The sequence below is a fragment of the Abramis brama genome, assembly GCF_963993115.1.
Source record: "Abramis brama genome assembly, chromosome: 8".
NCBI lineage: Eukaryota > Metazoa > Chordata > Actinopteri > Cypriniformes > Leuciscidae > Abramis > Abramis brama.
In genome coordinates, this window is record NC_139970.1 from 30,248,544 (window position 1) to 30,275,949 (window position 27,406).

A 27,406-nucleotide genomic window follows, 5' to 3' on the forward strand; every position below is an offset into this window, starting at 1 on the left:
TGAGTGGACTTTAATGTGGTTTATAAGGTTTTCTGGATAGTTACATCCCCAGCCTCAAGTCTCTGTGATATTCTGGTTCTATATATAACTCAGGTCCCTCCTTCAGTGGTTTTTGCACACCAGGGAAAAATTATAAGGCTGATTGCTTCAAGTAATAGCACACCAATTCTCAAAAAGCCATATTATATTGAGTTATGCGCTGAAATTTAATATGGCAGGTTAGGTGTTTGTTGTACCTGATAGCCCATAAAAAGATGATTTATATTAGGGGTGTAGTTATGCCAGTGACATGGTAAAGCAATAAGTCAAGCTTCAAATGTGAACGTTTTCATGGGTTAGCTCTACAAGAGATAGAACAGTGTGCACAGCCTGCAGTTATGTTTGACTTGCTCTCCATTACTGCCTTGAACAAGTAATCCATGTGGCTGTATTTTTATGCAGCAAGCACTCTGTATCCATTACAGGGCTTTAGTTCCTGGAAGATTTGTTTATATCGACAGGATTCTTGTTCACATTAGTGCGTTACGCTCTATGTGCACTGACTGTGCAACATGCTAATGTGTCTCAGAGCTTGCTGTGTCTAAGGAAACTCCAACCTTTGTTTATACCATGCCTGAAACAGTTTCAGATTCTTATTAGAACATCATTTTCTCTACTTGTGTTTGTTTTCCCTGAACGTAACTTCAGGGATTTATTGTTTATGTTGAGCCAGCTCAGAATTGAATCTTATACCATTACCAGGCTTATGGTAGTCATCTAGACCAGGCCAGCCAAGCATGCTCTTCCAGCCTGGTCTGAGCTGGCCTAGTGTGTGTGTAGTCTGTGGAGCTACATTTCGTTTCACCTCTGAGTCTTGCTGGCATCAGGCCCAATTCTGTCACCCAGACTCATTTGTAGTCTCCCAAACAAGATGTGTCTTGCTGATGTAAATCAGTTTTATTTAACGTTGCCATAACCTTTTATACACTTGAGCCTGAGAGACAAGCCAGAACATTTCTAAGCCAAGAGATCACGGGCGTAAGATACTTTGAGGTATATCTGACATTTGCAGCCAGTTAATATACCAGTTTAAAACCCAAAAGCATGAATGCAGATTTGAGTATGGACGGTAGGGACTTGAGTCATGACCCTATACCAAGTTTCTTTCGATCGCAGCTGTGACTAAATGTAATAAAGCTTTGGAATATAATTAATGTCATATTTTCATTTGTAAAATTAAATTCCCGTAATAAGTGAAATTAAGCGTTACAAGGGTAACGCTTTTTCATGGCTTGTGACTGTGCATGAGGGAATTATGCAAATGCTGCTTGTGTTCAAAACCCAAGCTGCTATAAATCACAGTTTCTTTATTGTCCCGTGCTTTTCTGTGCGGAGCCTAATGAAACAGCCAAATAAAATCTCAAGGTTTCAACTTTATGAGTAATGTTTTTTGTGTGTGTGTGTACAAAATATTCTCAAGAATGTTCTAAACGTTTTAAATCTCTTAAATCTTAAATCTTAAATTTTCTTAAGATGTACTTATGTAAAATGTAAAATATCTGAGAATGGATATTTTTCAAGAACTGCACTTACTGAACTTTTTAACAAACTTCTTTTACTTTATCTTTCAAATTTTTTAATTTTGAGAAATTTTGTAAAACCAGTCCTCTATCTATATATATATATATATATATATATATATATATATATATATATATATATATATATATATATATATATATATATATAATATAATATACCAGTTTACCATATATATACCATATACCATATATATATATATATATATATATATATATATATATATATATATATATATATATATATATATATATATATATATATATATATATATATTTATTTATTTTTTTTATTTATTTTTTTTACATTACAGTTTCTCAGTTGTTTGAAACATGAGTGTTAGATCCTGGAAAAGAAAATCTTTAATACATAAAGATAAAGTATTTTGTGTGGACATGTATAGTGTTGCTGATTTAAAAATGTCTCATGTTATAATTAAACCTATGCCCTTGCACCTAGTTTCAAAAGATTCCTATTGATGTTCAGGCATATAAAAACAGAGATCTGTTGTCTTAGCTCCAGGTTTCATTCTAAATGATCGATAGTAGTAGAAGAGACCAGAGAAAAGACCTCTCTGGTAGATTTATATCCATTTGGCTTCTTTAATGTACACTCAGGTTCCTCAGACGTTTCTTTTTCTGATATCGTCAGTCTGCCTTGGCTTTTGTATTACTGACTCCTAAATTGCTCCTCAGGGGCTGAATCTAGTTAGTTATGATACCTGCATGTCTCACTGCAAAAGTTTAATGTAACCACTGAGCCTTTTTATTGAAGTTTTGTCCTTGTTTGCCTTTCAGTGTGTTGATTTATTATTTGTATGGTTGATCTAATGTCTTACCCTGTTCCCCAGGTGCCTGAGGTTATTAGCAGCATTAGACAGGTGTCCAAGGCTGCACTTAAGGAGGAAAGCAAGCCCAAGCAAGATAGTGACGAGTCTTTCTACAACTCCCAGAAGTTTGAAGTACTTTACTGTGGAAAAGTGACTGTCAGCCACAAGAAAGCCCCTTCAACTCTAATTGACGACTGCATTGATAAATTCCGCCAACACGAGATTGAACGCAAGCGTCTGCGGCTCCTCAGTGGCCAGCGTAGCTCCACCGAAGCCCCCGTAGAGTTCATCATGGGTGACGACCCTCTGAGCTCCTCGCTCTGCGAAGTTGACGAACCCGAGGCAGAACCCGGCTCGATTGAGGAAGACCTGTCTGAGTTGGCCAATGGGAAACTGGCCTTGACCAACTCCTCCAGTACAGGCAGCTTGCGAGGGGCTCTTCCTGAGTGCATTTTGGAGGACTCGGGATTTGGGGAGCAGCAGGAGATTCGTACGCGGTGTAATAGCCTCGCGGGCGGCCTGCAGAAAAAGCCCAGAGAGGCTGGCAAGGGGTCAACACGTAGGAGACATGCTAGCGCGCCCAATAATGTGCAGCCGACTGATGCTGACAAGAATCGCATAATGCTGTTCCAGGTATTACACAGACTTTTAGTCTGTGATTTCATGAACCTTTACAGATGATTTCAAAAATGGAAATTCTTTCATAATTTACTCACCCTCATGTTGAACTGTGTTTGTCCATACAATGAAAGTTAATGGTCCGAACCTCTACATTGCGAGTAAATCACTCACATATGCAACAAAATTTCATGCTAGGTGAATAAATAATGTCTGTCATTAGCCATTGGCTAATATATTGTTAGATTATTTCACTCACCAGTGATTGAGTTAGAGGCCGAAGGCCCGTTAACACAAAGGATGATAACTATGTTTTATTGGGAAGTCCACACCACAACTATGGTGATTCTATTTCCATTGTGTGAATAGAGGGTTGATGGAGTTCTAAACAACTTTTGACCCCACTGACTTTCATTTTATGAACAAAAAAACACTAAAATATTTTGTTCTGAGCTCATTTTTTTGGGTGAACTATCCCTTTAAGCTTAAAAACAGGCCTACGTATGTAAAAGGCAAATTCTTGCTAATTAGCATGCATGATGGTCATGCAGTCACACGTTTCCCTTTAAACAGTTTTTAGGGGGAGGTGTCTCTGGTCATTTGGCTAAGAAATCACTATGACCTTGGTTGTTAAGTAGGATTTTTTAAATGCAAATACAGCTCTCAGAAAACACTGCGAGCCGAGTTATCAGTTATCAGACCTTTAGCTTGATATTTGTGTTTTCATTCCTACTGCTTCTCAATAAACAAAATATGCTATCAAACGGCTTTTTTTGTGTGCAGGTTGGACGGTTTGAAGTGAATCTCATCAGCCCTGAAACCAAAACTGTGGTTCTGGAGAAGAATTTTAAGGAAATCTCGTCATGTTCACAGGTCTGTGTGTGAAAGGATTAGGTTTGTTTGGTTTTAGAGATAAGCTCTTTGTACGTCTCATATTTAATGTCACCATATGTTGTCGCACAGTGCTATTCAAAACAAGTACCAAGCAACTGACATGAGGTTTTGTACTAATTTAGAAGATTTATATTTTTCTTTGTCATAAATTGATGTTCTCATAAAAAGACCTTTCAAACTGCCATATTTCTTACTTTTGTCTCTGTCTTATGATAAAAGTGCATGTTTTGCATTTGTATAACGACAGTGATCTGAATATTAAGGCAATAAGTCACTCAAGGACAAGGTCATCATGAGTTGAGTGATTTTACCGTAGTTAAGGGGTGTTTTAGGCACAACACTAGGTGTCACTGATTTTTATTTTTGTAATGCTCATCCTTAAAGGGCACAGCATTATTAAATGTGTTGACGTAATTTCCACTGAAACATTAAGACAGGGCGGGACATATTGAGCAGCTCCTCCCCTTTTTAAAAATAGACAATAGCGTTTTGTTTATATGACAGCTCAGTAAATCCGTTAATCATGTAGAAAATAATAAATGTGTGAACAAGTGACTGATTTAAGCCCAGCTTCAGCGTCTATTTATAATGTAGGGGGCAGGACACTTTAGATTCTAGAGAATCTAAATGAGCATTTATAAGCATTTGATTGGACAGAAAATCGAATGAGAAGCTGCAAGTGCAGCATGATATCATCAAAATCATTGAACCATATTGGCGGAAGTGAGAGACTGCAAGTTTTAAAGGCTTATATCTTCTAAATGCAAATTTTGTCATTGTTTTGGAGAACACTAGCTTATAGATAACAGTAAGGCTAACAAACAGCCAAAAAACTTCAATTTTGATTAAGTGCTTATTGGTTTCATAAAATAGCAACAGAAATATTATAAAGGATACTAATGTTCATTAAATAAAAATTCTATGTATTTAACAATAATAATACCTACAAGGTGGTGCATTAATATAAAATTCAGTTGATGGGTAATCACACTTTCTTCCACTTAGAATTCAGAGGTAGAATAATTTGTTTTATGAAGTGAATTTTTACATGCTGTGTATCACTGTGACTTGCAGCCCTGTATGTCTTTTAGTCTTTTATGGATGTAATTTCTTGTGCCCGCAGGGTGTTAAACAGACAGATCACTTTGGCTTTATTTGTCGGGATGTGGAGGAGTCTGGCCCAGCCCAGTATGTGTGTTACGTGTTCCAGTGCGCTAGTGAGTCCCTGGTGAGTCCTGACCTGCTTGCAGCACCTGTTGTCACCACACTGATTAATTATTCATCCTAAGGTACAATGGAAACAATGACTCTGCCTTGCCTATCTTGTGGACATTACCTTTAGTACGCTGATTTCTCTGCCAACTGAATGTCACCCAGAGGATGAATAGGATTAGACCTGTGTTTTTGCACACGATGTACAGATAAGGTCTCATTGTACAACTGATATGCAAACATGAAGGTTTTTCCTTGTTTTTGGTCTATATGGATGCTTTGCTGTCGATTACCTCAAAAAAATAATAATGTGGACTGCTTGCTTGACTTCTAAAAACAAAAACAAATGAAATGTTTTGACTGAATGCACAGCACCATAAGTAAAGGTTTAAAATATGAAACTGTTTTACCAAAAGTGTAAACATAATTCTTAAGCAGAATATGCTACTGCTTACAAATTTTATCTGAGCCATTTCATGGCCATAACAAGCACGTGATATGCACAGGCTTCATATTTCTGTTTTAAAATCCTCCAGTATGACTGGCCTAAAGACCTTCATTGTAAGTCTATTACTGTATAATTCTTTTCTTTCAAAGTATTTGACAACATTGATGCCATGAGTAGAGCTTAAGTTTGACCAAGAATATTCTTTTAAAGTTGAGTTTTTTTTTTACTTTAATTTTATGTCTACAAATGCTTTTCTTAGGTGGATGAAGTAATGCTCACCCTAAAACAAGCCTTTACCACAGCAGCAGCTATGCAGAGCTCCAAGAACCAAATCAAACTGTGCGAGGCTTGTCCAATGCACGACTTGCACAAGCTCTGTGAGAGAATAGAAGGTAAAGCCACCAGCTTCCATCGACTCGCTCAATGTACTCGCCACAGTTTTAGCACAATATTCCAGTGTGTGTCTCTCTCAATGTCCCAGGCTTGTACCCTCCCAGGGCGAAACTAGCCATTCAGAAGTACCTGTCCCAACTGAGCGACAATGAGCAGGTCAACATATTCGAACGGGTGCAGGTAGGCAAACCAGGAAAATGTTTGCAAACAAAGTAACTAAATATCATTTCATTCCAATTCTCTATTGTATATTTAGTTTATGTTTTCTCATGCATTAGAAAATGAAGCCAGCATCTGATCACGAAGAAAACGAGCTTGTGATTCTTCACCTCCGACAGTTGTGTGAGACCAAGCAGAAATCTCATGTTCATATTGGAGAGGTCTCACAGGTAGCAAAAATACACAAACAACAAAAATGCACCACTTACTTCGCACACCCACGCCGCCTTGCAGAGTCATGAAACTGTGACCTCCCTCTAATAGGATAAGACAGGTTGTAAGAGTTATCAGAATAAAGCTAGAGATTAGAACAGAGCCCCTGAATGAATGCAGGTGCCTTTCTAAACATGTGCAAGACTGTATGTTTTCAGAGTGTTCACCTCTGTTAACATTTCTCTCATCAAGCTTTTAAAGTTGAAATGAAATCAAATAGATCCCCATTTACTTTTATATATACAAAATGTGTGTATATGTACAGACATGCAGACAATTTTTATAAGGTAACATGGAAACAATGATCCTATCTGCCTACCCTTTGAACTTTGCAGTGAAAACAATGGTTTGCTGAGAAAGTCATAGTTGGCAAGGCTTCCAATGTGCTTAGTCTGTGCTTTTAAGCTCTTTTGGATACTGTGGCAGAGTGTTGGTTTAGACAAGTGCCGATTTATCCCTGATACCTGGTGGTCTTGCTTCCATCATTTTAAAATCTATTAAGTGAAATGTCACCAAGTGCAGAACATGCATTCCTCAGAAAACTGTCTAATCGTACAGGGCATTCATTCTCACTTATTCGCTCCTTTTTATTCCTTTGTGTCACAGCAGAATGCTTCTGGCAGTACTCTGACCTCTGATAACTCCAGTGCGGGCCGCAATAAACTGGACTTGTTGAAGAACAAAGCCCGGAGTTCTTTGACGAGCTCCCTGGAGAACATCATCTCACGGGTATGTGTGTGTGTGTGTTGTCCGATTGTGTCTTAATGGTCTATGAATGGGGATTGACCCATTTACCCACCCTTGTACTATGAATAATACCTTTGTTTGTTTACAGTACTATAATAACTCAACCATCTGCTGTATTTACTCACAAAGCAATAACATTGCATAAGGATAAAGACCAGCTAAGCCTGAATTCTCCATTAGATGTCTGTGTTCAGTTAAAGGGACAGTTCACTAAAAAATTAACCTTCGGTCATTTACTCACCCTCACGTTGTTCCAGACCCGTATGAATTTCTTTCTTTCGTCAAATTAAGATCCTTTTTGGATGGTCACTATCTGCTTTTGTTACATGGAAAAGAGCAACATTAAAATACTTCAAACTACACATATCTTCTTTTGTGTTCCATGAAAGACTGAAATCATACAGGTTTGTGAATGATGAATGACATGTTGATTAAAGGATAACATTTTTTTTTTTAAATTCATTTTATTCATTATTCAAAAATTCTGACATTCAAGTTGCTTAATTTCTTCCCTAGGGAGCCAACCGGATGCGAATGCGCCTGGGCAGCATGGGAAGCTTTGACCGCGTGAGTATCACACAACACGTGAATACTGTCATTTTAACCCCAGCTCTTGTTCTCTCCCTGCCAAGAATCACATCTCTGTTCTGCTTCTGCCAGCAAGCATGCCTCTGTGGTGTCAGTTACCACCACATGCATTCACCACATAAAACCAATGCTGTGTTATAACACTGCATGTTCTTTAGCATCAGCATGAGTAATATGATTAAAGCTGGCCTGTCAGTCTCATCAGGGGGTCTCACTTGTTGGGGTTGGCTTGTTTTGACCCTGTCCACCTCTCTGTCTCGGTGGGGTGTGAAATGTGAGGTGTGTGTGATGGTAAGATCGGGTCTCTGAACTCCATGGAAAACAAATCAGTCAGCTCTACCTTCCCACAGGGTCCTCACATGGCCTCAGAGGCACTGTCAATGTGAGCAGCCTTCTCTCATGCTTAAACTTCAACTCTCAATAACATGTTACAATCTAACAGTCCCTTACTCATGGCTCTCTTCCATGTTCTGTATGTACTGTGAATCAGTTCTGAGAATACAGTAACTCCAATAGAGTTATCATCATATAGTGAGTCTACTCTAAAACAATGAGAATGATTTAAAAATTTAAAAATCTGTTATCCTTTACCCACACTCATGTTGTTCAAAATGACTTTTTTCTTCTGTGGAACAAAAGAAGATATTTTGAGAATTTTTTTTAAACCATCTTTGTAAAATTAAATTAAATTTTTAATGAAAAATATCAATACAAATGCTAAAAGAAGTGGTTGCAAAATTAATTGAATGAAATAAAATAATAATCAACCAAAATAAATAAATACAGGGTTCTCAAGGTCATGGAAAACCAGGAAATATCAGGAAAGTTTATGAACTTGTATGTACTATGAAGTTTATGTAGTGAATATCCATTTGTCTAGTTATGCTCTGCTCTAAAATATTTATGTGATTAAATATTGCTTAAAGGGGACCTATTATGCCCCTTTTTACAAGATGTAATATAAGTGTCCCCAAAATGTGTCTGAAGTTTCAGCTCAATATACCCCACAGATCATTTATTATAGCTTGTTGTAAATGGCCATTTTTGAGTGTAAGGAAAAACATGCTGTTTTCGTGCATGTATCTTTAAATGCAAATGAGCTGCTGCTCCCCACCCCACTTTCCAGAAGAGGGCAGCTTTACAGCTTGTGCTTCCGATAGTCTGCCAAAAACTAAAACATCTGTTTTGTTTTGATTATCTCTATCACGGTCACGTGGCATTTCAGTTCTTCATCATCATGAAAGTTTATTATCTGCATGCCTTGCCATATCAGTCTAAACTTCTGATAAACAGTTTTTCTGAGCATGAGTATATTAGATCTGTGTATTAAAGTTAAAGCTGCGTAATATACTGAACCTACTGCTATATATGCTGTTAATATGAATATTGTATACACACACTGGTTTTATGTTCAAGCACTATTTAAAAGTGAATTTTGCATAATAGGTCTCCTTTAAAACTTGCTTGCAGTCACAAGCCATAGCAATGTGAATGTGAGTGAATTTTTTACAATCCTTATTCAGAAATCTCAAACAACTGGAAAAATCATGGAGATTCATTGGTCAAAATGTGTGCAAACCAAAAATGCTACAAAATATACAAAATAATGTTGTATACAAAATTAAGTGGCATCTGTAAACAAATTATGCTAAAACTATTTCTCAGAAATAACTTCTCTTTTTCTAAGCCATTTGAATAATCACTGGTCCAAAATCGATCAAATCTTGCGCTGTGTGAAGGCTCCTGTTCGCTTTGTATAACCATGCCAAGAGAGCTATTGTATTGTTTGGATCATTTGTTTTTCCCAAATTTAGCTGTAGGCAGCTGAAGGAAGTGGACAGGGTTTGTGATTTGTGCGAGTGAAAGGAGAGAGAGCGTTGTGCAGCCGTTACTGGTTTCCTGGCCCTGCTGTGTACTGACTCACAGGAGAGCATGGGTTCAGGAACTGCCATAGCACAAGGACAGGAAACAGAGTGAGGAAGAGAGCCAGAGAGAGACCCTTCCTATAGCCATCACAGTAAACAGCAGCCAAAAACCTCCATTGTGCTGCGTTCCACCTCCAACGGCTCATGTGTGTGTGATGTGGCACTGTGACACAGACTATTAACATACAACAGATCACAAAGTGTGCAGTCACTCTACCGCCAACCCAGCCACTTCTGACTGGGGAAGTGAACGAGACAGGACGGGGAGAGGGAAAATGCTGGGTGAGTTCAGAATCAATAGTTTGGTGTAGCTGGTGTCAAGTCAGTTGTTTTGCTTTGCTTTGTCTGAAATTTGAAGGTTGTGCATTCATATCTCAGTAAATTGCTTGTTTCTGTCTGGGATGGATCTTTGCTGAATTTGAGGTTTGACTCATTGATAAGCTGAGTTGTCTGACATTAAATATAATCTCATCATCTGAGGTTGTTGGGTCCAACTCATCGCTGACCCGGTTCATTATCTGCTCACCCTGCAGGGCGACTCTCCTGGTGACTCCCCACCTGGGACTCCACCCAGTTACCTTGAGGACGACCCAGATGCCCCGCAGTTCCGTCGCCGGGCACACACCTTCAGCCACACGCCCATCAAGAAGAAGATCTCCTTCACTGAGGTTTCCTCCCAGGCCTGTAAGGCTCCACTGCGCCGGCAGCAGTCTTTGGCCCCAGAGCTGCTGCAGAGCAGGTAATGCATTACTTCCTGTTTGCTCTCATGTGATAAAGCCATTTATCTTTACTTCTGTTATTCAACAGTCATATGATGTGTAGACAGTCACAGCAATGTGCTGATGTGCTGAAAACCGCTTGTGTTTATTTACAATCATAAATATTCTTCAATACATATAAACTCATATTTTAGCATGAATGCTTACATGGTCAAGAGTGCATGTGGCATGTCTGTGTATTGTTGGATTTAGCACTAATTCAAATCATTTAGAAAATGACTAAATCTAGAGAATGTGATGCCTATGATTTTTATTGTTGAATTTTGTGAACTACAGTATATTGGTTATTTTAATGAATCAACATTTTATTGATGGGAGTCTGTCAATTGTTTGAAAATTCATTTAATTAATTATATTATATGCCAGTAAATTTAACCAGTATCAGCCTTTACTGAGAATTTCCCCCAATTGAGGACATTATATAATTGAGTCTTAATATTATTTAGGAATTTAGTATATAGGTCAGGGGGGCTTCAATTCAGTTTTTAAAAAAAATATGAATTGTGCGATATCAAGACATTCAATTGATGGCTCTAGTTTTATAGTGTAAGGAATTTATATTTTTAATCACTTTAAATACATATATATATATATATATATATATATATATATATATATATATATATATATATATATATATATATATATATATATATATATATGTATGTATATATATATATATATATATATATATATACAGTGAGGAAAATAAGTATTTGAACACCCTGCTATTTTGCAAGTTCTCCCACTTGGAAATCATGGAGGGGTCTGAAATTGTCATCGTAGGTGCATGTCCACTGTGAGAGACATAATCTAAAAAAAAAAAATCCAGAAATCACAATATATGATTTTTTTAACTATTTATTTGTATGATACAGCTGCAAATAAGTATTTGAACACCTGTCTATCAGCTAGAATTCTGACCCTCAAAGACCTGTTAGTCTGCCTTTAAAATGTCCACCTCCACTCCATTTATTATCCTAAATTAGATGCACCTGTTTGAGGTCGTTAGCTGCATAAAGACACCTGTCCACCCCATACAATCAGTAAGAATCCAACTACTAACATGGCCAAGACCAAAGAGCTGTCCAAAGACACTAGAGACAAAATTGTACACCTCCACAAGGCTGGAAAGGGCTACGGGGAAATTGCCAAGCAGCTTGGTTAAAAAAGGTCCACTGTTGGAGCAATCATTAGAAAATGGAAGAAGCTAAACATGACTGTCAATCTCACTCGGACTGGGGCTCCATGCAAGATCTCACCTCGTGGGGTCTCAATGATCCTAAGAAAGGTGAGAAATCAGCCCAGAACTACACGGGAGGAGCTGGTCAATGACCTGAAAAGAGCTGGGACCACCGTTTCCAAGGTTACTGTTGGTAATACACTAAGACGTCATGGTTTGAAATCATGCATGGCACGGAAGGTTCCCCTGCTTAAACCAGCACATGTCAAGGCCCGTCTTAAGTTTGCCAATGACCATTTGGATGATCCAGAGGAGTCATGGGAGAAAGTCATGTGGTCAGATGAGACCAAAATAGAACTTTTTGGTCATAATTCCACTAAACGTGTTTGGAGGAAGAAGAATGATGAGTACCATCCCAAGAACACCATCCCTACTGTGAAGCATGGGGGTGATGCCCCGCAAAAAGCATCATGCTTTGGGGGTGTTTTTCTGCACATGGGACAGGGCGACTGCACTGTATTAAGGAGAGGATGACCGGGGCCATGTATTGCGAGATTTTGGGGAACAACCTCCTTCCCTCAGTTAGAGCACTGAAGATGGGTCGAGGCTGGGTCTTCCAACATGACAATGACCCGAAGCACACAGCCAGGATAACCAAGGAGTGGCTCTGTAAGAAGCATATCAAGGTTCTGGCGTGGCCTAGCCAGTCTCCAGACCTAAACCCAATAGAGAATCTTTGGAGGGAGCTCAAACTCCGTGTTTCTCAGCGACAGCCCAGAAACCTGACTGATCTAGAGAAGATCTGTGTGGAGGAGTGGGCCAAAATCCCTCCTGCAGTGTGTGCAAACCTGGTGAAAAACTACAGGAAACGTTTGACCTCTGTAATTGCAAACAAAGGCTACTGTACCAAATATTAACATTGATTTTCTCAGGTGTTCAAATACTTATTTGCAGCTGTATCATACAAATAAATAGTTAAAAAATCATACATTGTGATTTCTGGATTTTTTTTTTTAGATTATGTCTCTCACAGTGGACATGCACCTACGATGACAATTTCAGACCCCTCCATGATTTCTAAGTGGGAGAACTTGCAAAATAGCAGGGTGTTCAAATACTTATTTTCCTCACTGTATATACATTTAAATATAACCAATGCTGTACCGGTACATTGTCGGCTGTAATCGATTTAATATAGGTAAAATGATAATATGCTTCCGAGAGCTTATGTATTTTTGTCAGAGCTTTTACTTTTTGAGCATTTAAAAAAGTAACAGTAAAAAATTCTCCAGTAATCAGGCAAAACCTAAAATTATGATCTTTCATCTGCTCAGAAGCGCTCATGTGTTCTAGACTGTGGTTCCACGGCCGTGTTTAGACCTCTGTAATGAAATGTGTATTTGTCGTGGGCCTTTTATGTTTCGGCTCCCTCAACAGTATTGGTATCTCAAGAGTGCGCAGTGTCTCTGAGAGTGACTCCTACTTCAGTCTCTCATCCTCCTTCCACACCCCCACTTTCCTGAAAAGCTTTTACCAGGGCTCCCTTGGCTCACTGGCCTCCCTGTCGGACAACGGGAGTCTTAAGAGGTGAGAGGGGGCTTCGATCGCGTTTCCCCCCGGGGGTGCCTGAGGTTCGAGCTGATAGCGGCCTTCTCTGCACCTGTCTGTTTCTTAACCCAAAGGCTTCAGTCACTGTGTCGTCAGTTAAGAAGAACCACTTCTCTAACTTACTCTATCTTTCTGTCAACATTGTTGGACTTTGTCATTGTCCACTGGACAAGAGGGATGCTAAACCTCAATTGCATGTTGGCGTCTTTACTAACTAATGGTAAACAAAAGCGTTTATCATCTATATTGCATCCGTCAACTGTCACAGAACTTTCTTCTCATCTATACTCTACAGTGCTTAAATATTTAGAATATATTGTGCTTAAATATTGAGAATAATTTATGATATTTTATGTTGGATAATAATTCAGAATTCTTTATAAGAGAAAAAGCATTGCCAGGTTGGTTTGAACAATTGCGATGATCTTTAGTTCATCTGTGGTGATTTGATTTCTCTCTTTACCCGACTGATTTTTGTACCTGACCTGATTCTTTTTAGTAAATAGTTTAGAAATAGTTCAGAATAGATATATCAGATATTCAGTTAAAGCAGGCTTAAAATCACAGGCTTGCTAGTCAGGCTGATTTTAGAGTGGTTTTGGGATTAAATACCAGCTTGTCAACCAGCTAGACCAGCTTATCCAGGCTGGGAGACCATCTTAAACCAGTTTTATGATGGCATCCCACACAACAGCCAGAGTGACAAGATGTAAGTGATTGTCTTTGTCATTAAAATGCCCCTCTGTGAAAATGTAGTTCTCGGCTAGTTCCTATAACTGAGTTCCTATAAACTACCCAGTGCGAAAGCCTTTGTTTATTGATTTTCATATAATTCCAAACCTGTATGACTGACTTCTGCTGAATACAAAAGAAGATATTTTAAAGAATGTTGGTAACCAAACAGTGTTAATTACCATTGACTTCCATTGTATGGACCAAAAAAAAACAAAAAAACATTGATACATTTCTCAAAATATCTTCTTTTATATTCCACAGAAGAAAGTAAGTCATAGGTTTGGAACGAGGGTTAGTAAAGGATTCTAGAGAACTATCCCTTTAACAAAGCTCCTTTCATCCACGCTATTAAGTAGAATATAAAGCAGCGGTTGTCAAGGGCGAGTGTATTAGAATAGTACTTGTGTGGAATATAGACCCTCTCCCAAGGGTTTCTTTGCAGGACAATAATATTTGAACTATGAGCTCTCCTTCTTCTGAACAACAGCTAACTTGGGATCACAGATAAATGATGTTCCTTGATGTGTATTCGCCCTTCATTTTTTTTAAATAGTGGGCTCTTATAATCCAATGCTTTGAGTGCTCTGAAAGGAGGAGATATTTAAAATGTCACTTCCTTGGCCCTGCTCTGTTTTCTACAAATTGTAGAGAGGGTCCTCCTCTTTGTATGTTGATTGTCACCAGCTGTCTTTTGTAATTGGATGTGCAGCACACCTGTCGTAACGCATAATGCATAACATTCAACCCTGTTTCACGCTTTCATTAACTCCGTCTGAATTGTCCTTGCTGTTGCTTGTGTATTGTTGTGGTAACCAAGCAAAGAGACAGGTACAGGGAAAATAGACAGAGACCTGGGGGATAAAACAGATTTGATTAGACTTTAAGCACGTCTTGTTCCTGCCTCTGATATTAATCTATAAAGCTTCTTAGATTTGGAATGGCTTGAAAGAGGTCTTATCTAATGGAATAATAGACAAAATAAGCATTAGGCTTTTTCAGCTTTAAAAGTTACTATAAACCCTAATTCTAAGTATTAAACTTCAGTGTATATACAGTGCAATGCATAAGTTAATACACCCATGCTAAAGTTGACTAAAAAGAGGAATAAAAAATCATATTTTGGAAATTGAACTTAATGCCTTAATTTAAAAAATTAGGAAAAATCCAACCTTTTAGGACACCAATTTTCTTTGTGAATGAATAATGTATCGTAAATAAATAAATGTTCTTCCTTAAAATACATGGTGCATAAATGTGTGTACACCCCTATGTTAAATTCCCATAGAGGCAGGCAGATTTTTATTTTTAAGTATTTTTTTTAAATTAATTTTTAGGATACTATGCATCCTGATAAAGTTCCCTTGGCCTTTGGAATTAAAATAGCCCCACATCATCACATAGCATTCACCATACCTAGAGATTGGCATGGTTTTATTTCAGTTAGCCTAAAAGCTAGTTTGATTTGCATTGAGAGATGATCTTATGGAAAGTACCCCATGCCAATCTCTAAGTATGGTGAATGCTATGTGATGATGTGGGGCTATTTTAATTCCAAAGGCCAAGGGAACTTTATCAGGATGCATAGTATCCTAAAAATTAATAAAAAAAAAAATACTTAAAAATAAAAATCTGCCTGCCTCTATGGGAATTTAACATAGGGGTGTACACACTTATGCACCATGTATTTTAAGGAAGAACATTTATTTATTTACGATACATTATTCATTCACAAAGAAAATTGGTGTCCTAAAAGGTTGGATTTTTCCTCATTTTTTAAATTAAGGCATTAAGTTCAATTTCCAAAATATGATTTTTTATTCCTCTTTTTAGTCAACTTTAGCATGGGTGTATTAACTTATGCATTGCACTGTATATATATATGTATATAATACAGTATAATACTTTCTATTCATCATATAATCCTGAAAAATTAAGTAGCGCAACCATTTTCCAACATTAATAATAATAAAGAGCATCAAGTCTTTCATGCTCACCAAAGCTGTAATTATTTGATTACAGTAAAAATGCAACGGTAATATTGTAAGATTTTCTTTGTTTTTGTACATAAGTTGAGTCATGTGTTGCACAAAGTTTTTCTGTGCAATGCATTATTCAGTTATTCTTCATTCTGTTCACTTCCTAATAGTTCTTCTCATTCCTCAAAACAGGTAATCTGTGTTTTATGTAGCTTATGCATGAAACCAATTAACATCTATTATGAACCTCTAAACGCTCTGCTTCTTATTGCTTATGAGCTTTTGCTGAATGAACTTGTTACATGAATGTATGTTGTTTTTAGCTCATAACTGGTTTGACCACCTATATTGAGAGCACATGGTAAAAAAAAATGTCGGCCTGTCTTATCTGAGTAAGCGTGTATTGTTTTGTTTGCCTGCAGTGGTAATGGGGAGGGCAGGAAGAGGTCTCTGTCAGGCTGTAGCACCGATTCTTTGACCTTGCTGCCTCCACGCAGAGTTTCTTGGCGCCAGAAGATTTTTCTGAGGGTGGCGTCACCCATGAACAAACCCTCCGCTTCTATGCAAAACGTGGGTAGGTACACATGCTTGAGCGTACACACAGACAAGCAGACAGGTGCAACATTACACCCTGTTCTCCCAGCAGTCTATTTATAGTCAACACTGCATTATAAATCATTGCTCTGCATGCTTTTGAACTTCAAGATAATTCTCCCTTTTGCTGAGAAAAAGAAACACCCTAAAAGTTACTTTTTTTGTCAGGGAAATGCACAGTACTCCATTCTTTAAATCACTTTATTGTCGTTCCATGCCATTTGAGCATGGATCTTAGACATTTTGGTCAGCATCTGCTGTTTTCCAGACCACATGGATGGCCGGGAGCTGCTGCCACTTTCTCCTCGGGCTTTGAACCTGGATCAAGACCCTCAGGCCAGCCCTCTGTCCTCAGAGCAGGGCTTTGGTGGAGAGAAGGGCCGGCGCTGCCCAGCTGACTACAGGGCCCTGTGGAAGAAAGCCATCCACCAACAGATTTTGCTCATCCGCATGGAGAAAGAGAACCAGCGCCTGGAGGGTTAGTGTTTCTACTTGTATCTCTCTCTCTCTCTTATAATTTAACTCTTCTCTCATTTGGATTCACTCATAACGTGCAGATCCACTACACTGGGTGCCCGTTCGTTCACCCAAAAAAAGACAATCATTTCATAATTTTCTCATTCCAAAGCCATTTTAGTTTTCCTTTCATTGAACACAAAGGAGAAATATTGTTTATCCAGATTTTTCCCAAATAATGAATGGAGTCACCAGGGGTCACCCTGAATATCTATCTAAATCTAAATAATAAAATAATATATAAATAATACTAAACCATCACTGGCTTATATATGTCAAAGAGATCTTAAGATTGACAGGCTTAGAGACCTTAAAACATCCTCCTTTTGTGTTACTCAACAGAAAGACAGTCATACAGGTTTGGAACAACATAAGGGTGGGTAAATAACGGTCGAAATTGCATTTTTAGGTTAACTAAAATATTTCCAGTAGCTCAAACAGTAGAGCATTGCACTGATAAGGTTAAAGTCATGGGTTTGATTCCCAGGGAATGCATGCACTGATAAAATAAACCTAATGTATGTACAAGTCACAATGTAAGTCACATTGAATGAAAGTGTCTGCCAATTGCACACAAATGTAAACCTTCAGGAGTAGTCCAGTGTTCATGGTACATTGTGGAGTCACAGGAGAGGGAGTGTTTCCTCCCGCCACTCTGATTAGACTGTTGTTTTTGCCATGGCCTTATTTTAAGAGGGGCAAGTGTCACTGCCTCTATTTTACATTCTGGAGCAAAGTTAATTATAGATGGCAATGTCTGGATGACGTTCACGTTCTTTAAGAGTGCACTTTCAGTCCTGTGACCTCTGGGCTACATATGTAGCTCTAGTCTTTCAGAAATAGTTCAATAATGTCAGTATTTCAATCTCTTTAACACATTATAAAAGGTTAATATTGTGTATTTTCAACTTTGCTTTGGAAGAGCAAAGCAAAAAGTATGTGAAACATTGCCCTCTGTTGGCCAAACTGCATCACGCATGAGACTCAAGTCGCTTTCTCTACCCTTTTACTTTTGATATTTTCTGTCTGTTTTTGTGTGCTCTTGGATGGGCCGAACTGAATGAACGTGTCATTGTAGAAGGTAAGAAAATACAGCCATGACATTGACATCTTGCCTGAACAGGCTGAACTTCAGGCTGTTATTGGCATGATATCATTGTTTGGCTGCATTGTAGTATACAAACCAGCATGAGGCAGATAGCTACATGTTCACCAGTGTCCATAAACAATAACAAGTGGTTTTTAGGATATAATTTTCTCCTGTCAAGTGCAATAGTTGCAGAGTTGCATTAATCTGGAGTCTAACAGAGCATCGTTCTCTTATTCATCTGTTCATGTATGCTTTTATATTGGATAGTACAAATGTGTTGTGATGCTTTAAGGTTACTGTAAAAGGCCATGCCATGACTTGGTATACTTTGAACCTTGTCTAAAGTTGCTATGGAAATGGGGAGTTGCTTAATATTCCTCGATCTATCAGCAGCATGCTACATTTTATTGACAGTGATGTGCGCTTGCCTGTGAGGCTTCCATTGTACATGCACTGCTGTAAAGGCACTTTTATTTTTACAAACTGAAACTGAAAATTATTGTATGCATGACTTTGATGAATGGCTCTTGACTGGTTTTGCTTGTGGACCCATATTTTACATTGAATGTCAAGTGGCAAACCAGCGCAAATTGCTAATAAATGTTATTTAAATAATCTGATTGATGTCATTTTTTTATATGAATTGTTTTAAAGAACATACAGCATATTATTGTAATCTGCTCTTAAAATATGATGAATGGCATTTTATAAATCATATACTGATACAATATTATTTTAAAAATATGAATTGATTTATAAAAAAAAAAATGCATTTAGCATATTTCCCCTTTCTGTCCACATTTTTGGGTCACAACCCACAAATTGAGAACCAGTTACATAGAATATAAAAGCAATATATTAATTACTAGTTGTTCTGATGTTGGTCTGAATAAATGAATGCTAAACAGTTTTCTCACCCTGCAGCCAGCCGTGATGAATTGCACATTCGTAAAATGAAGCTGGACTACCAGGAAGTGTGTCAGTGCTCCAAAGATTTGCAAGCCCTGTGGGACAGGAAGTTGAGCAGCCCCTGCCGCACTAAAGTACAGTGGGACAAAGAAGAGATCAACAGTGCCGTCTGCCAGGGTAAAAACTGTTTACTTCAGAGATTCTTGTCTCTGGCGTGCTACTCTATATCATCTTTTGTTGTTACACTTGTTCCAGAAATACTTACACTAGCGTTCAAAAGTTTGGGGGGTCAGTAAAACATTTTTTTGATGAACTTTTATTCAGCAAGGCCACATTAATTTGATGAAAACGGACAGTGAAAATGTTTACATTGTACAAAATATTTTAAATGTTCTTTTGAACTTTCTATCAACTGGTTTCAACATAAATAATAGGAAATGTTTAATGAGCACCAAATCAGCATATTAGAATTATTTCTGAAGGACCATGTGACAGTGAAGACGAAAGTGTCACTGACACTGAAAATTCAGCTTCACCATCACAGGAATAAATTAAATTTTAAAATAGATTAAAATAAAAAGGTTATTTGAATTACATTAATATTAATATTTAAATTAATATTAGTATTTATGTTTTTACTGTATTTTTGATCAAATACATGCAGCCTGGGTGAGCACAAGAGACTTCTTTCAAATATATATATATATATATATATATATATATATATATATATATATATATATATATATATATATATATATTAATATATATAAAAATTAAAATTATATACATATATTGTGGCGAGCAGGACGAGGCCAAGGGCCGTTCTCCCACACAGTATGTGTGTGTATATATATATATATATATATATATATATATATAAATTGTACTGTGTAGATTAAAATAAACATGAAATTGTTTTGCTCTCAGATTTCCCTCAGTTAGTTTGTATGTGTGTGCTCTGTAGGTGTCCCCAAAAGTCGGCGAGGTGAGGTGTGGCTCCTCCTCTTCCAGCAGTATCGTCTGCGTCACCGTCTGCCGCAGCGGCAGCAGTCTCCTGAAACGCCTTATCAAGATCTCCTCAAGCAGCTCACAGCACAGCAACACGCCATCCTGGTCGACCTCGGTCTGTATCCAACCAAGCACGTAGAGTTATACGAATACTGATAAACTACATACATGGAATGCATTTCAAAGTTGTAATTATTTGTTAATTAAATGTCAAATCACATGTAAAATGTGACAGACAATATCATAAAATACTATCAGAAATGATAAAATCTCAAATCAGACTATACAACTGTATATTTTCATATTGTTGCAGCAAATTCACATGGACATCAGAATAGTGTTATATTTTTGACCCAGCACATTACTGAAGTGATGTTCCCCTTTCCAGGCCGGACATTCCCAACGCACCAGTATTTCAGTGCTCAGCTGGGAGCTGGACAGCTGTCTCTGTACAATCTCCTGAAGGCCTACTCCCTGCTGGACACGGAGGTGGGCTACTGCCAGGGCATCAGTTTTGTGGCCGGTTTGCTACTGTTGCATATGAGCGAGGAACAGGCTTTCGACACCCTCAAGTTCCTCATGTACGATCTGGGCATTCGCCGGCAGTACCGTCCCGACATGATCTCCCTGCAGGTGCGCCGTGTGTGAGAGAGTGTCAGATTTCACTAGTTCATGTTTTTCTTTCAGAACTGACATGTTCACTTTTCTGATTATGCCTATTGTTAAATGTAGCAGAACTGGTTTTTGTGTTAGATAATGGAACGAGTCTAGAACAGTGTGTCCTAATTTGTGGATTTGAATGTTATATAATTTTTTTCCTATTGCATCAGAAACTAGATTTTTATCGGACACTTTCATTTATAAAAAAAACAAAAAACAAACATGTTTGAAGTGTCATCAGCCTTGAAACATTTTTGCACAATGCTACCTCCACACCACAAGGTGTCAGTTTAACAGTCAAAGCCATTGATGTATTGACCAGTGAAACATAAATTGAAAGTGACCTAGCACACCTTACATTTAAGAAATACAATTTTTTTAAAAACTAGTGGTTTTCTTTTAGTGATTGTAAATTCCAAATCCTAATATTGTCACAACGATCCGAACAGAGAGTATTTTTAATACACATGACTTAATGCACATTTGCTCAAGCGGTATGCAAACAGCCGTCTCCACCTCTTGCACACTTTTTCCTCCTCAGCTGTTAGTGATTATTCATTATCAGACATGCCAATGTTTAATCCTGTTAGAGCGCTGTCTCAGCTAGTTGCGTTTGAGCCTGTTGAAAGGTCACACCTGTAAGTGTGAGGACTTTTTCTTCTTTCTCTCTCTGTAGATCCAGATGTACCAGCTGTCCCGTCTGCTGCATGACTATCACCGTAACCTGTACACTCACCTGGAGGAGCACGAGATCTGCCCCAGCTTGTACGCCGCACCGTGGTTCCTCACCCTCTTCGCCTCTCAGTTCCCGCTCGGCTTTGTTGCCCGTATATTTGGTATATTTCACTTCCTACGTAACTACCTTATTCAGACCTGAACGAATGTAGGGTATGTGATGGGGTTAGGGGGAACATGAAATGATCTTGTTTGTTCAAATTCATGCATTTCACACATAAATCAAGTATTGTAGCCAGTGCTTAGCCTTTGACTCTTGTACATGTATGTGTGTTCTGTGGCAGACCTCCTGTTTGTCCAAGGCACAGAAGTGATCTTTAAGGTGGCCCTGTGTTTGCTGAGCAACCACGAGGGGGAGATACTGGAGTGTGACAGCTTTGAAAGTATCGTGGACTACCTTAAATCCACCATCCCCACCCTCACTCACAGCCAAATGGAAGAGACAATCACCAAGGTACATTTAAAATGGAATAAACTTTATTCCTGCATATATGGGGACTTAATATCATCAATAAACATGACACTTTTTTTTTTTTTGTACACTTATGTTTTGTTTCTCAGGGAGTTGGCACATGGTCATGCTGGTACATGTGTTCATGGTCTTTTTTTTTCTTTTCATTTTTTTTTTTTCATGAATTATGAATGTTTAAGGGAAAGTGTATGGTTTGGATCCTGTCAGCAATTCTTTTAAGTGTTTCACAATTTTTAATCTCTTTTTTGGCTTCAATTGTTTTAAATTGCCCACAGTTTGATTTAGATTTTTTTTATTAAAATATTCCATACAATCTCCAAATGAGTATGTAAGTAATATCAGTCACAGTGCTATTTTAGTATTATTTATATAGTATAATAGTATTTAAAATTTTCAGTTTTCATTTTATTTTTAGTTTACATTTTTATTAATTTTGTTTCATACTCTGTATGTGCTTTTGTCATTTTAAAAAATATTTAAATTTTATTTTAAGTACTTCAACTTCATACCATTTCTTATATCATTTATTTTGATACTGATAAGGCAAAATTTGACATTTTTGTTTGTTTTTTTTAAGTTTCAGCTGTTCATCTAATATTTTTTTTCCGTCTTTATATCAATTACTGAAATTATTTTCAAAAAACTAGTTTTAGTTACCAATAACAACTCTGATCACCCATGATGATTTGACATGTTTTTCTTGACTTATTTGATCAAACTCAAAATATTTTTTTTAAACTGCGTAGCAGTTTTTTAAACGGTGTAGCATACTGTTTGAAAACCGTTTTTGTTGCATACTAAATACTGTTTCATATATTATTTTTAATAGCAGACAGCACAGTGTTTGCAGTATGCAGTACACTGGTGTCTCTCTCCACACACTGGCCAAACAGCCTATTTAGAGTAGAATGCACATTATTTAACCACTAGGTGGTGTAACTTGCTTTTCAAAAATCAAAAGCCCATGAAATTGATAACAAAAAAATCTTTATAATTGTATATGTGTATATATATATTATGTTACAGTATATGGCATATTCTCTGACAATAACTGTCAGTATGAAATGTGGTTTGCAGGCGACTGAGATGGACATCTCCAAGCAGCTGCACGCGTATGAAGTGGAGTACCACGTCCTGCAGGATGAGCTGTCAGACGCACCTCCGCCATCAGAGGAATCTGATAGGCTGGATAAACTGGAGAAATCCAATGCCCAGCTCAAGAAACAGAACATGGACTTGCTAGAGAAACTGCAGGTATGTAGATGTTATATCACAAAATAGCAAAAGTAGAGAAGTGTTTTGTGCCTTTATTGCCAGTGTGTGGCAGCACAGTACAAAAGACAAACAGCCTGAAACTGGATATCTTTACAGATACGCCTCTTCGTTTACTACCAAAGAATATTAAAATGGTATTTTGATTTTTACATTTAAATGAAAAGTAATAGGAATTCAGCTGATAATAGCTTGTTGACCGGTCATCCACTAGTGTTTATGAATGTGGGAAGAGTGAATTATCCCTGAAACTCCATGAGTCTAAACATGTAATGTCACAACATGCTCATCTCCAATTTGTTCTTTAAAACAACCTGTTGCTAAAACCAAGCTGTTCCTAGAAACATGATATAGGGGAAAGTGAAAATATATTCGGCTCGCTTTCCAAATTTTCCAAACTAACGTAATAGTATTATTGATAGTCAGTTTATATATATATATATATAAATATAATGTATGTGTAGATAGATAGATAGATAGATAGATAGATAGATAGATAGTGTGTATATATATATTAGTATTTTAGATGTGGATAAATGTCATTTTACTTTCCATATAGAAAATCTGCTTTGACATGTTAAATGTATTAAAAAGACCCTTTCTAAATACACTACTGTTAAAAAGTTGGATTTCTGTACTTTTATTCAGCAAGGATGCATTAAATTCATCAAAAGTGACAGTAAAGACTTTTACATTAGCCGCTTTTCCACTGTCAGGCAGAAAGGTAAGGAACGGTACCAGTTATATTTGCACTGATCTTGGTTCGGCACGGCCTGGAGTTTTCACCGCGGTTAGCCAGCTGGTAGAACCGTGCTGGTAGAGTGCATGTAGTGACGTCAGGATTGATCACTTGTCTGTTGCCTGGCTGCCAGTTTCTCTATAGTTGGCCAAGCGCACTATTTGAGCGAAGTTAATAATGAAATTAAAAGAAATATCTGATCATCCTCCATTACACGGTCGTTATTTACATCTCATATCGTCTGTTCCATTCCCGACGGTGGAAATGTGACTGTTGTTCCACAAAAATCAGATTTTAAATAAATGCTGTTTTTTAAACTTTGATTCCAAGAAATATTTCTTAAGCACTAAATCCGCATATTAAGGATCATGTGACTCCAAAGACTGGAGGAATGGCTGCTGAAAATTCAGCTTTTCCATCACAGGAATAAATGACATTTTAAAATATATTAAAACAATTATTTTAAATTGTAGTAATATTTCCAAATATTACTGTTTTACTGTATTTTTCTTCGAATAAATGCAGCCTTGGTGAGCATAAGAGACTTCTTTCAAAAACATTAAAAGACTTTTGAACAATAGTGTATATGGTCACATGACAAAAATTGTGCATAGTTTCTTCACAAGATTCATTCATCACTCAGTGCTCATGTTTGGTTTTCTTATTAACAGGCGGCTCGTTTGAAGATTCAGACATTGGAGAGCAGCGTGGAGAGTTTCCTGTCACGAGAGAGCAAGATGAAGCACCTGATCCGTTCTCTGGAACAGGAGAAAGCTTCCTACCAGAAGACCATTGAGCGCATGCGTAGCAGTTTGCCATCAGAAGCCATGGCTGAGGTGGAGATGACACAACTCAAGTCCAGCAATAATGGGAAAGCCAAAGCTGCCTGTAAAAAGCCTTGAATGGCCGTCCTACTGACTGATGCATCATATCGGTACATCAGTAGTGTTAGTCTGCTTCTTCCTCTATGTTCCCATCATGCTTCACCTTTGATGGCCTAATTCAATTTTTACGTTTGAGAAATGGGAACGTTTGACACCTTGCGGCTGCACTTAAACTTGAAAACAATACGGAAGTGTTTCCTTTCCAAAGAGCAGCATGACTGGTCCGCGCATGTGGCGTGTTGCATTAATGTCCACACGTGACTTTGTGCTCACTTTGAAGATTTTTTTGACCTGGCACTCCAAACCTGGAGTTCGGAGGAAGCCAAATATTTACCGGGTCGACCTTTTGCTTAAAGTGCTTCACCTAAAGTGCAGGCAGGAAGTGAAACCTTCTGCTGCTGGGTTTCCTCTGCAACTTACAAACAGTCCTGCTGTCCAGAGACTTCCTAGTTTGAGCTCATGGGCTTCAAGCGAATCACTGTCTGAAGACATGAAGAGTTTCTTGTCTTTAAACCCTCATCTTTGTTATTGCACAGTATTCTGTGTGTGCAGTGAGGAAGTATGCCTGAAAAACATTGTGGTGGATACTATGCCATAAAGATGTGTGCATGTAATCATTCAAACACTGTGGATATTAAATCCAAAAATCCTGTGTGGATTTTACCATAGCTTGGGTTTCTTTTCAATTGATCACTTAGAATTTTGTGTCGCACTGTACTTGACATCTGCGCAAATATTTTTGTAGTGTTGGAAAAGAGCTAAAGCATTGATTTCATTTATTTTTTTGTCATAATTTTTTTATATTACAGGTTTTACTTGATGTTAGTTCATCTGGGCCTAATACAACAAAAATGATAGATGATGCATTGGGTTAAACTGCCTGTTGGTGGCTAAATAAGACTGTATATGTATATACAGTAAGAAGAATGTGCAGAATACTTATATAGGATTATCTACTTGAACACTCATTGTTGTTGTCTGTCTTCAAATTGTCTCACAATTGACCTTGTTTTGATAGTTCAATGAATGAATCACAATTGAAGTATGATGGTAAAACTCTTAGGGCAGTGTTCGCAAACTTTATCAAGAGCTTCTTTCTGCTATTTTGTGCTATATATGTCAAAAGTGGCATATAAGAAGAGTTACTGCTAGGCTGGTGGTGGTTACCAGTGGTGTGTAAAATATGTCTAATCTTTATTCTAGATAGTGGTTTTTGATTGTTTTCTTGATCTCTTTTAAGAAATACATTTCTGTGACATTGCGAATTGAAAAGACTTGCATATCTTTAGAGAGTGGAAACATGCGCATGTTTAACCAAGGGCTGCAAATACATCACCTGTTCAGAGAAGGTACATACTAGCAATACTTCTGCACCAAAGTTTAACAATGTGAAGGACGGGGGAGAAAGAGCCAAGTCCAACTTTTCAATATTTCTCAGTGCTATCATGATATCATGTCTTCATACAGAAAAAAAAACATAAAGCACATGGTCTGGTGGTGCGTTTGATACATCATAGTCATACTTTTTCATACTTTATATTCAGTGTGCCAAAACATGTTCATCATTACCATCACTTTTCCATTATCACATGCCGCTGTTACTTCTCAACACCTTCAACAACAAAGATGCTGAGTTTTCTTGGACTACATTAATATCTGATTCACTTTTGTTTGTAATGAATCTTTGTTCATCATTGAAAGTGTGTGTACTGACAGTATCTTGTGATTGTTCCTTTTGATTTTGGCTGAGTTGTCAGTCCTCCATACTCCATTAAAATCAACTTTTTATACCTCAGTTTCCATTTTTTATTATTGCTTGTCAAGGAAAGCATTATTATTGTTTGAACTTGGTGAATGATTATCTAGTGGATAATAAACATGAAGAATTGTATACACATACATTGAAGGAAGGACAAAATCCTTAAAGGAGTCTTTTGACTTGGGCCAGTAAGCACAATTCACATTTTTTGTTTGTAATTTTTTTTAATTTTATATATGCATCGAAGCTCAATATAAACACATTTTCATAATTTGAAGAATGATGCATGAAGATCATATACTTGGAAAGTAATTTTTTTGTGTGTTTCACTACATATAGGTTTATCAGCAATATCATGGGATGCAAAAACATCTTAAAATGTTGGTACCAGTCAAATATAAAAATATTCAGGGCTGGATATTATGATCAATTTGTGTAAGTTTACATCATCTAAAAACTAAGGAAAACTAAGGTAAAGTGACATTTTAATATTAATACAATGGAGTCTGTTTTGTTCCTCACATTTTTCAAACTCTTAAAAGTGTTTATGTCCAGATTTAAATTAGATTTTGAATCCCAGAGTTTTGGACCCCACTGTGTGTGTTGAACATTTGTATGAATATGAAGTTCTATATGCCAGCGCATCTTCCATTATTGTTTGAGACAGATTATGTCTTCAATGGCAAAAGTGCTAGAATCCCTTTAAGACGTAAAACTGATGACATACTTGAGCCAGTTTGCATGATTTTCTTCACCGTCCGGTAAACAGAGCCTCCTACAAACAGTGCTTGAATATGAAATTGAGCCATTCTCTTTACCT

General features: G+C 37.4%; 1 protein-coding gene across 3 annotated transcripts in view; it reads left to right on the top strand.

The window, feature by feature from the left end:
* Positions 1-26,617, top strand: part of tbc1d4 (TBC1 domain family, member 4) — a 34,091-nt gene extending 7,474 nt beyond the window's left edge. Inside the window, exons 2-20 of one of the 3 annotated variants that reach the window (XM_084122305.1) lie at positions 2,429-3,040; positions 3,809-3,898; positions 5,043-5,147; positions 5,839-5,971; positions 6,061-6,152; positions 6,251-6,361; positions 7,011-7,133; positions 7,668-7,718; positions 10,198-10,403; positions 13,064-13,213; positions 16,368-16,519; positions 16,808-17,017; positions 19,070-19,231; positions 20,022-20,180; positions 20,454-20,698; positions 21,402-21,561; positions 21,745-21,914; positions 23,010-23,186; positions 24,615-26,617. In XM_084122305.1, the coding sequence (XP_083978431.1) occupies positions 2,429-3,040; positions 3,809-3,898; positions 5,043-5,147; positions 5,839-5,971; positions 6,061-6,152; positions 6,251-6,361; positions 7,011-7,133; positions 7,668-7,718; positions 10,198-10,403; positions 13,064-13,213; positions 16,368-16,519; positions 16,808-17,017; positions 19,070-19,231; positions 20,022-20,180; positions 20,454-20,698; positions 21,402-21,561; positions 21,745-21,914; positions 23,010-23,186; positions 24,615-24,845 (3,339 nt within the window). In that variant the 3' untranslated portion in view covers positions 24,846-26,617. The remainder of the gene's footprint in view (positions 1-2,428; positions 3,041-3,808; positions 3,899-5,042; positions 5,148-5,838; positions 5,972-6,060; positions 6,153-6,250; positions 6,362-7,010; positions 7,134-7,667; positions 7,719-10,197; positions 10,404-13,063; positions 13,214-16,367; positions 16,520-16,807; positions 17,018-19,069; positions 19,232-20,021; positions 20,181-20,453; positions 20,699-21,401; positions 21,562-21,744; positions 21,915-23,009; positions 23,187-24,614) is intronic. The other 2 variants (XM_084122306.1, XM_084122307.1) reach the window with 2 other exon arrangements.
* Positions 26,618-27,406: the final 789 nt, after the last annotated feature.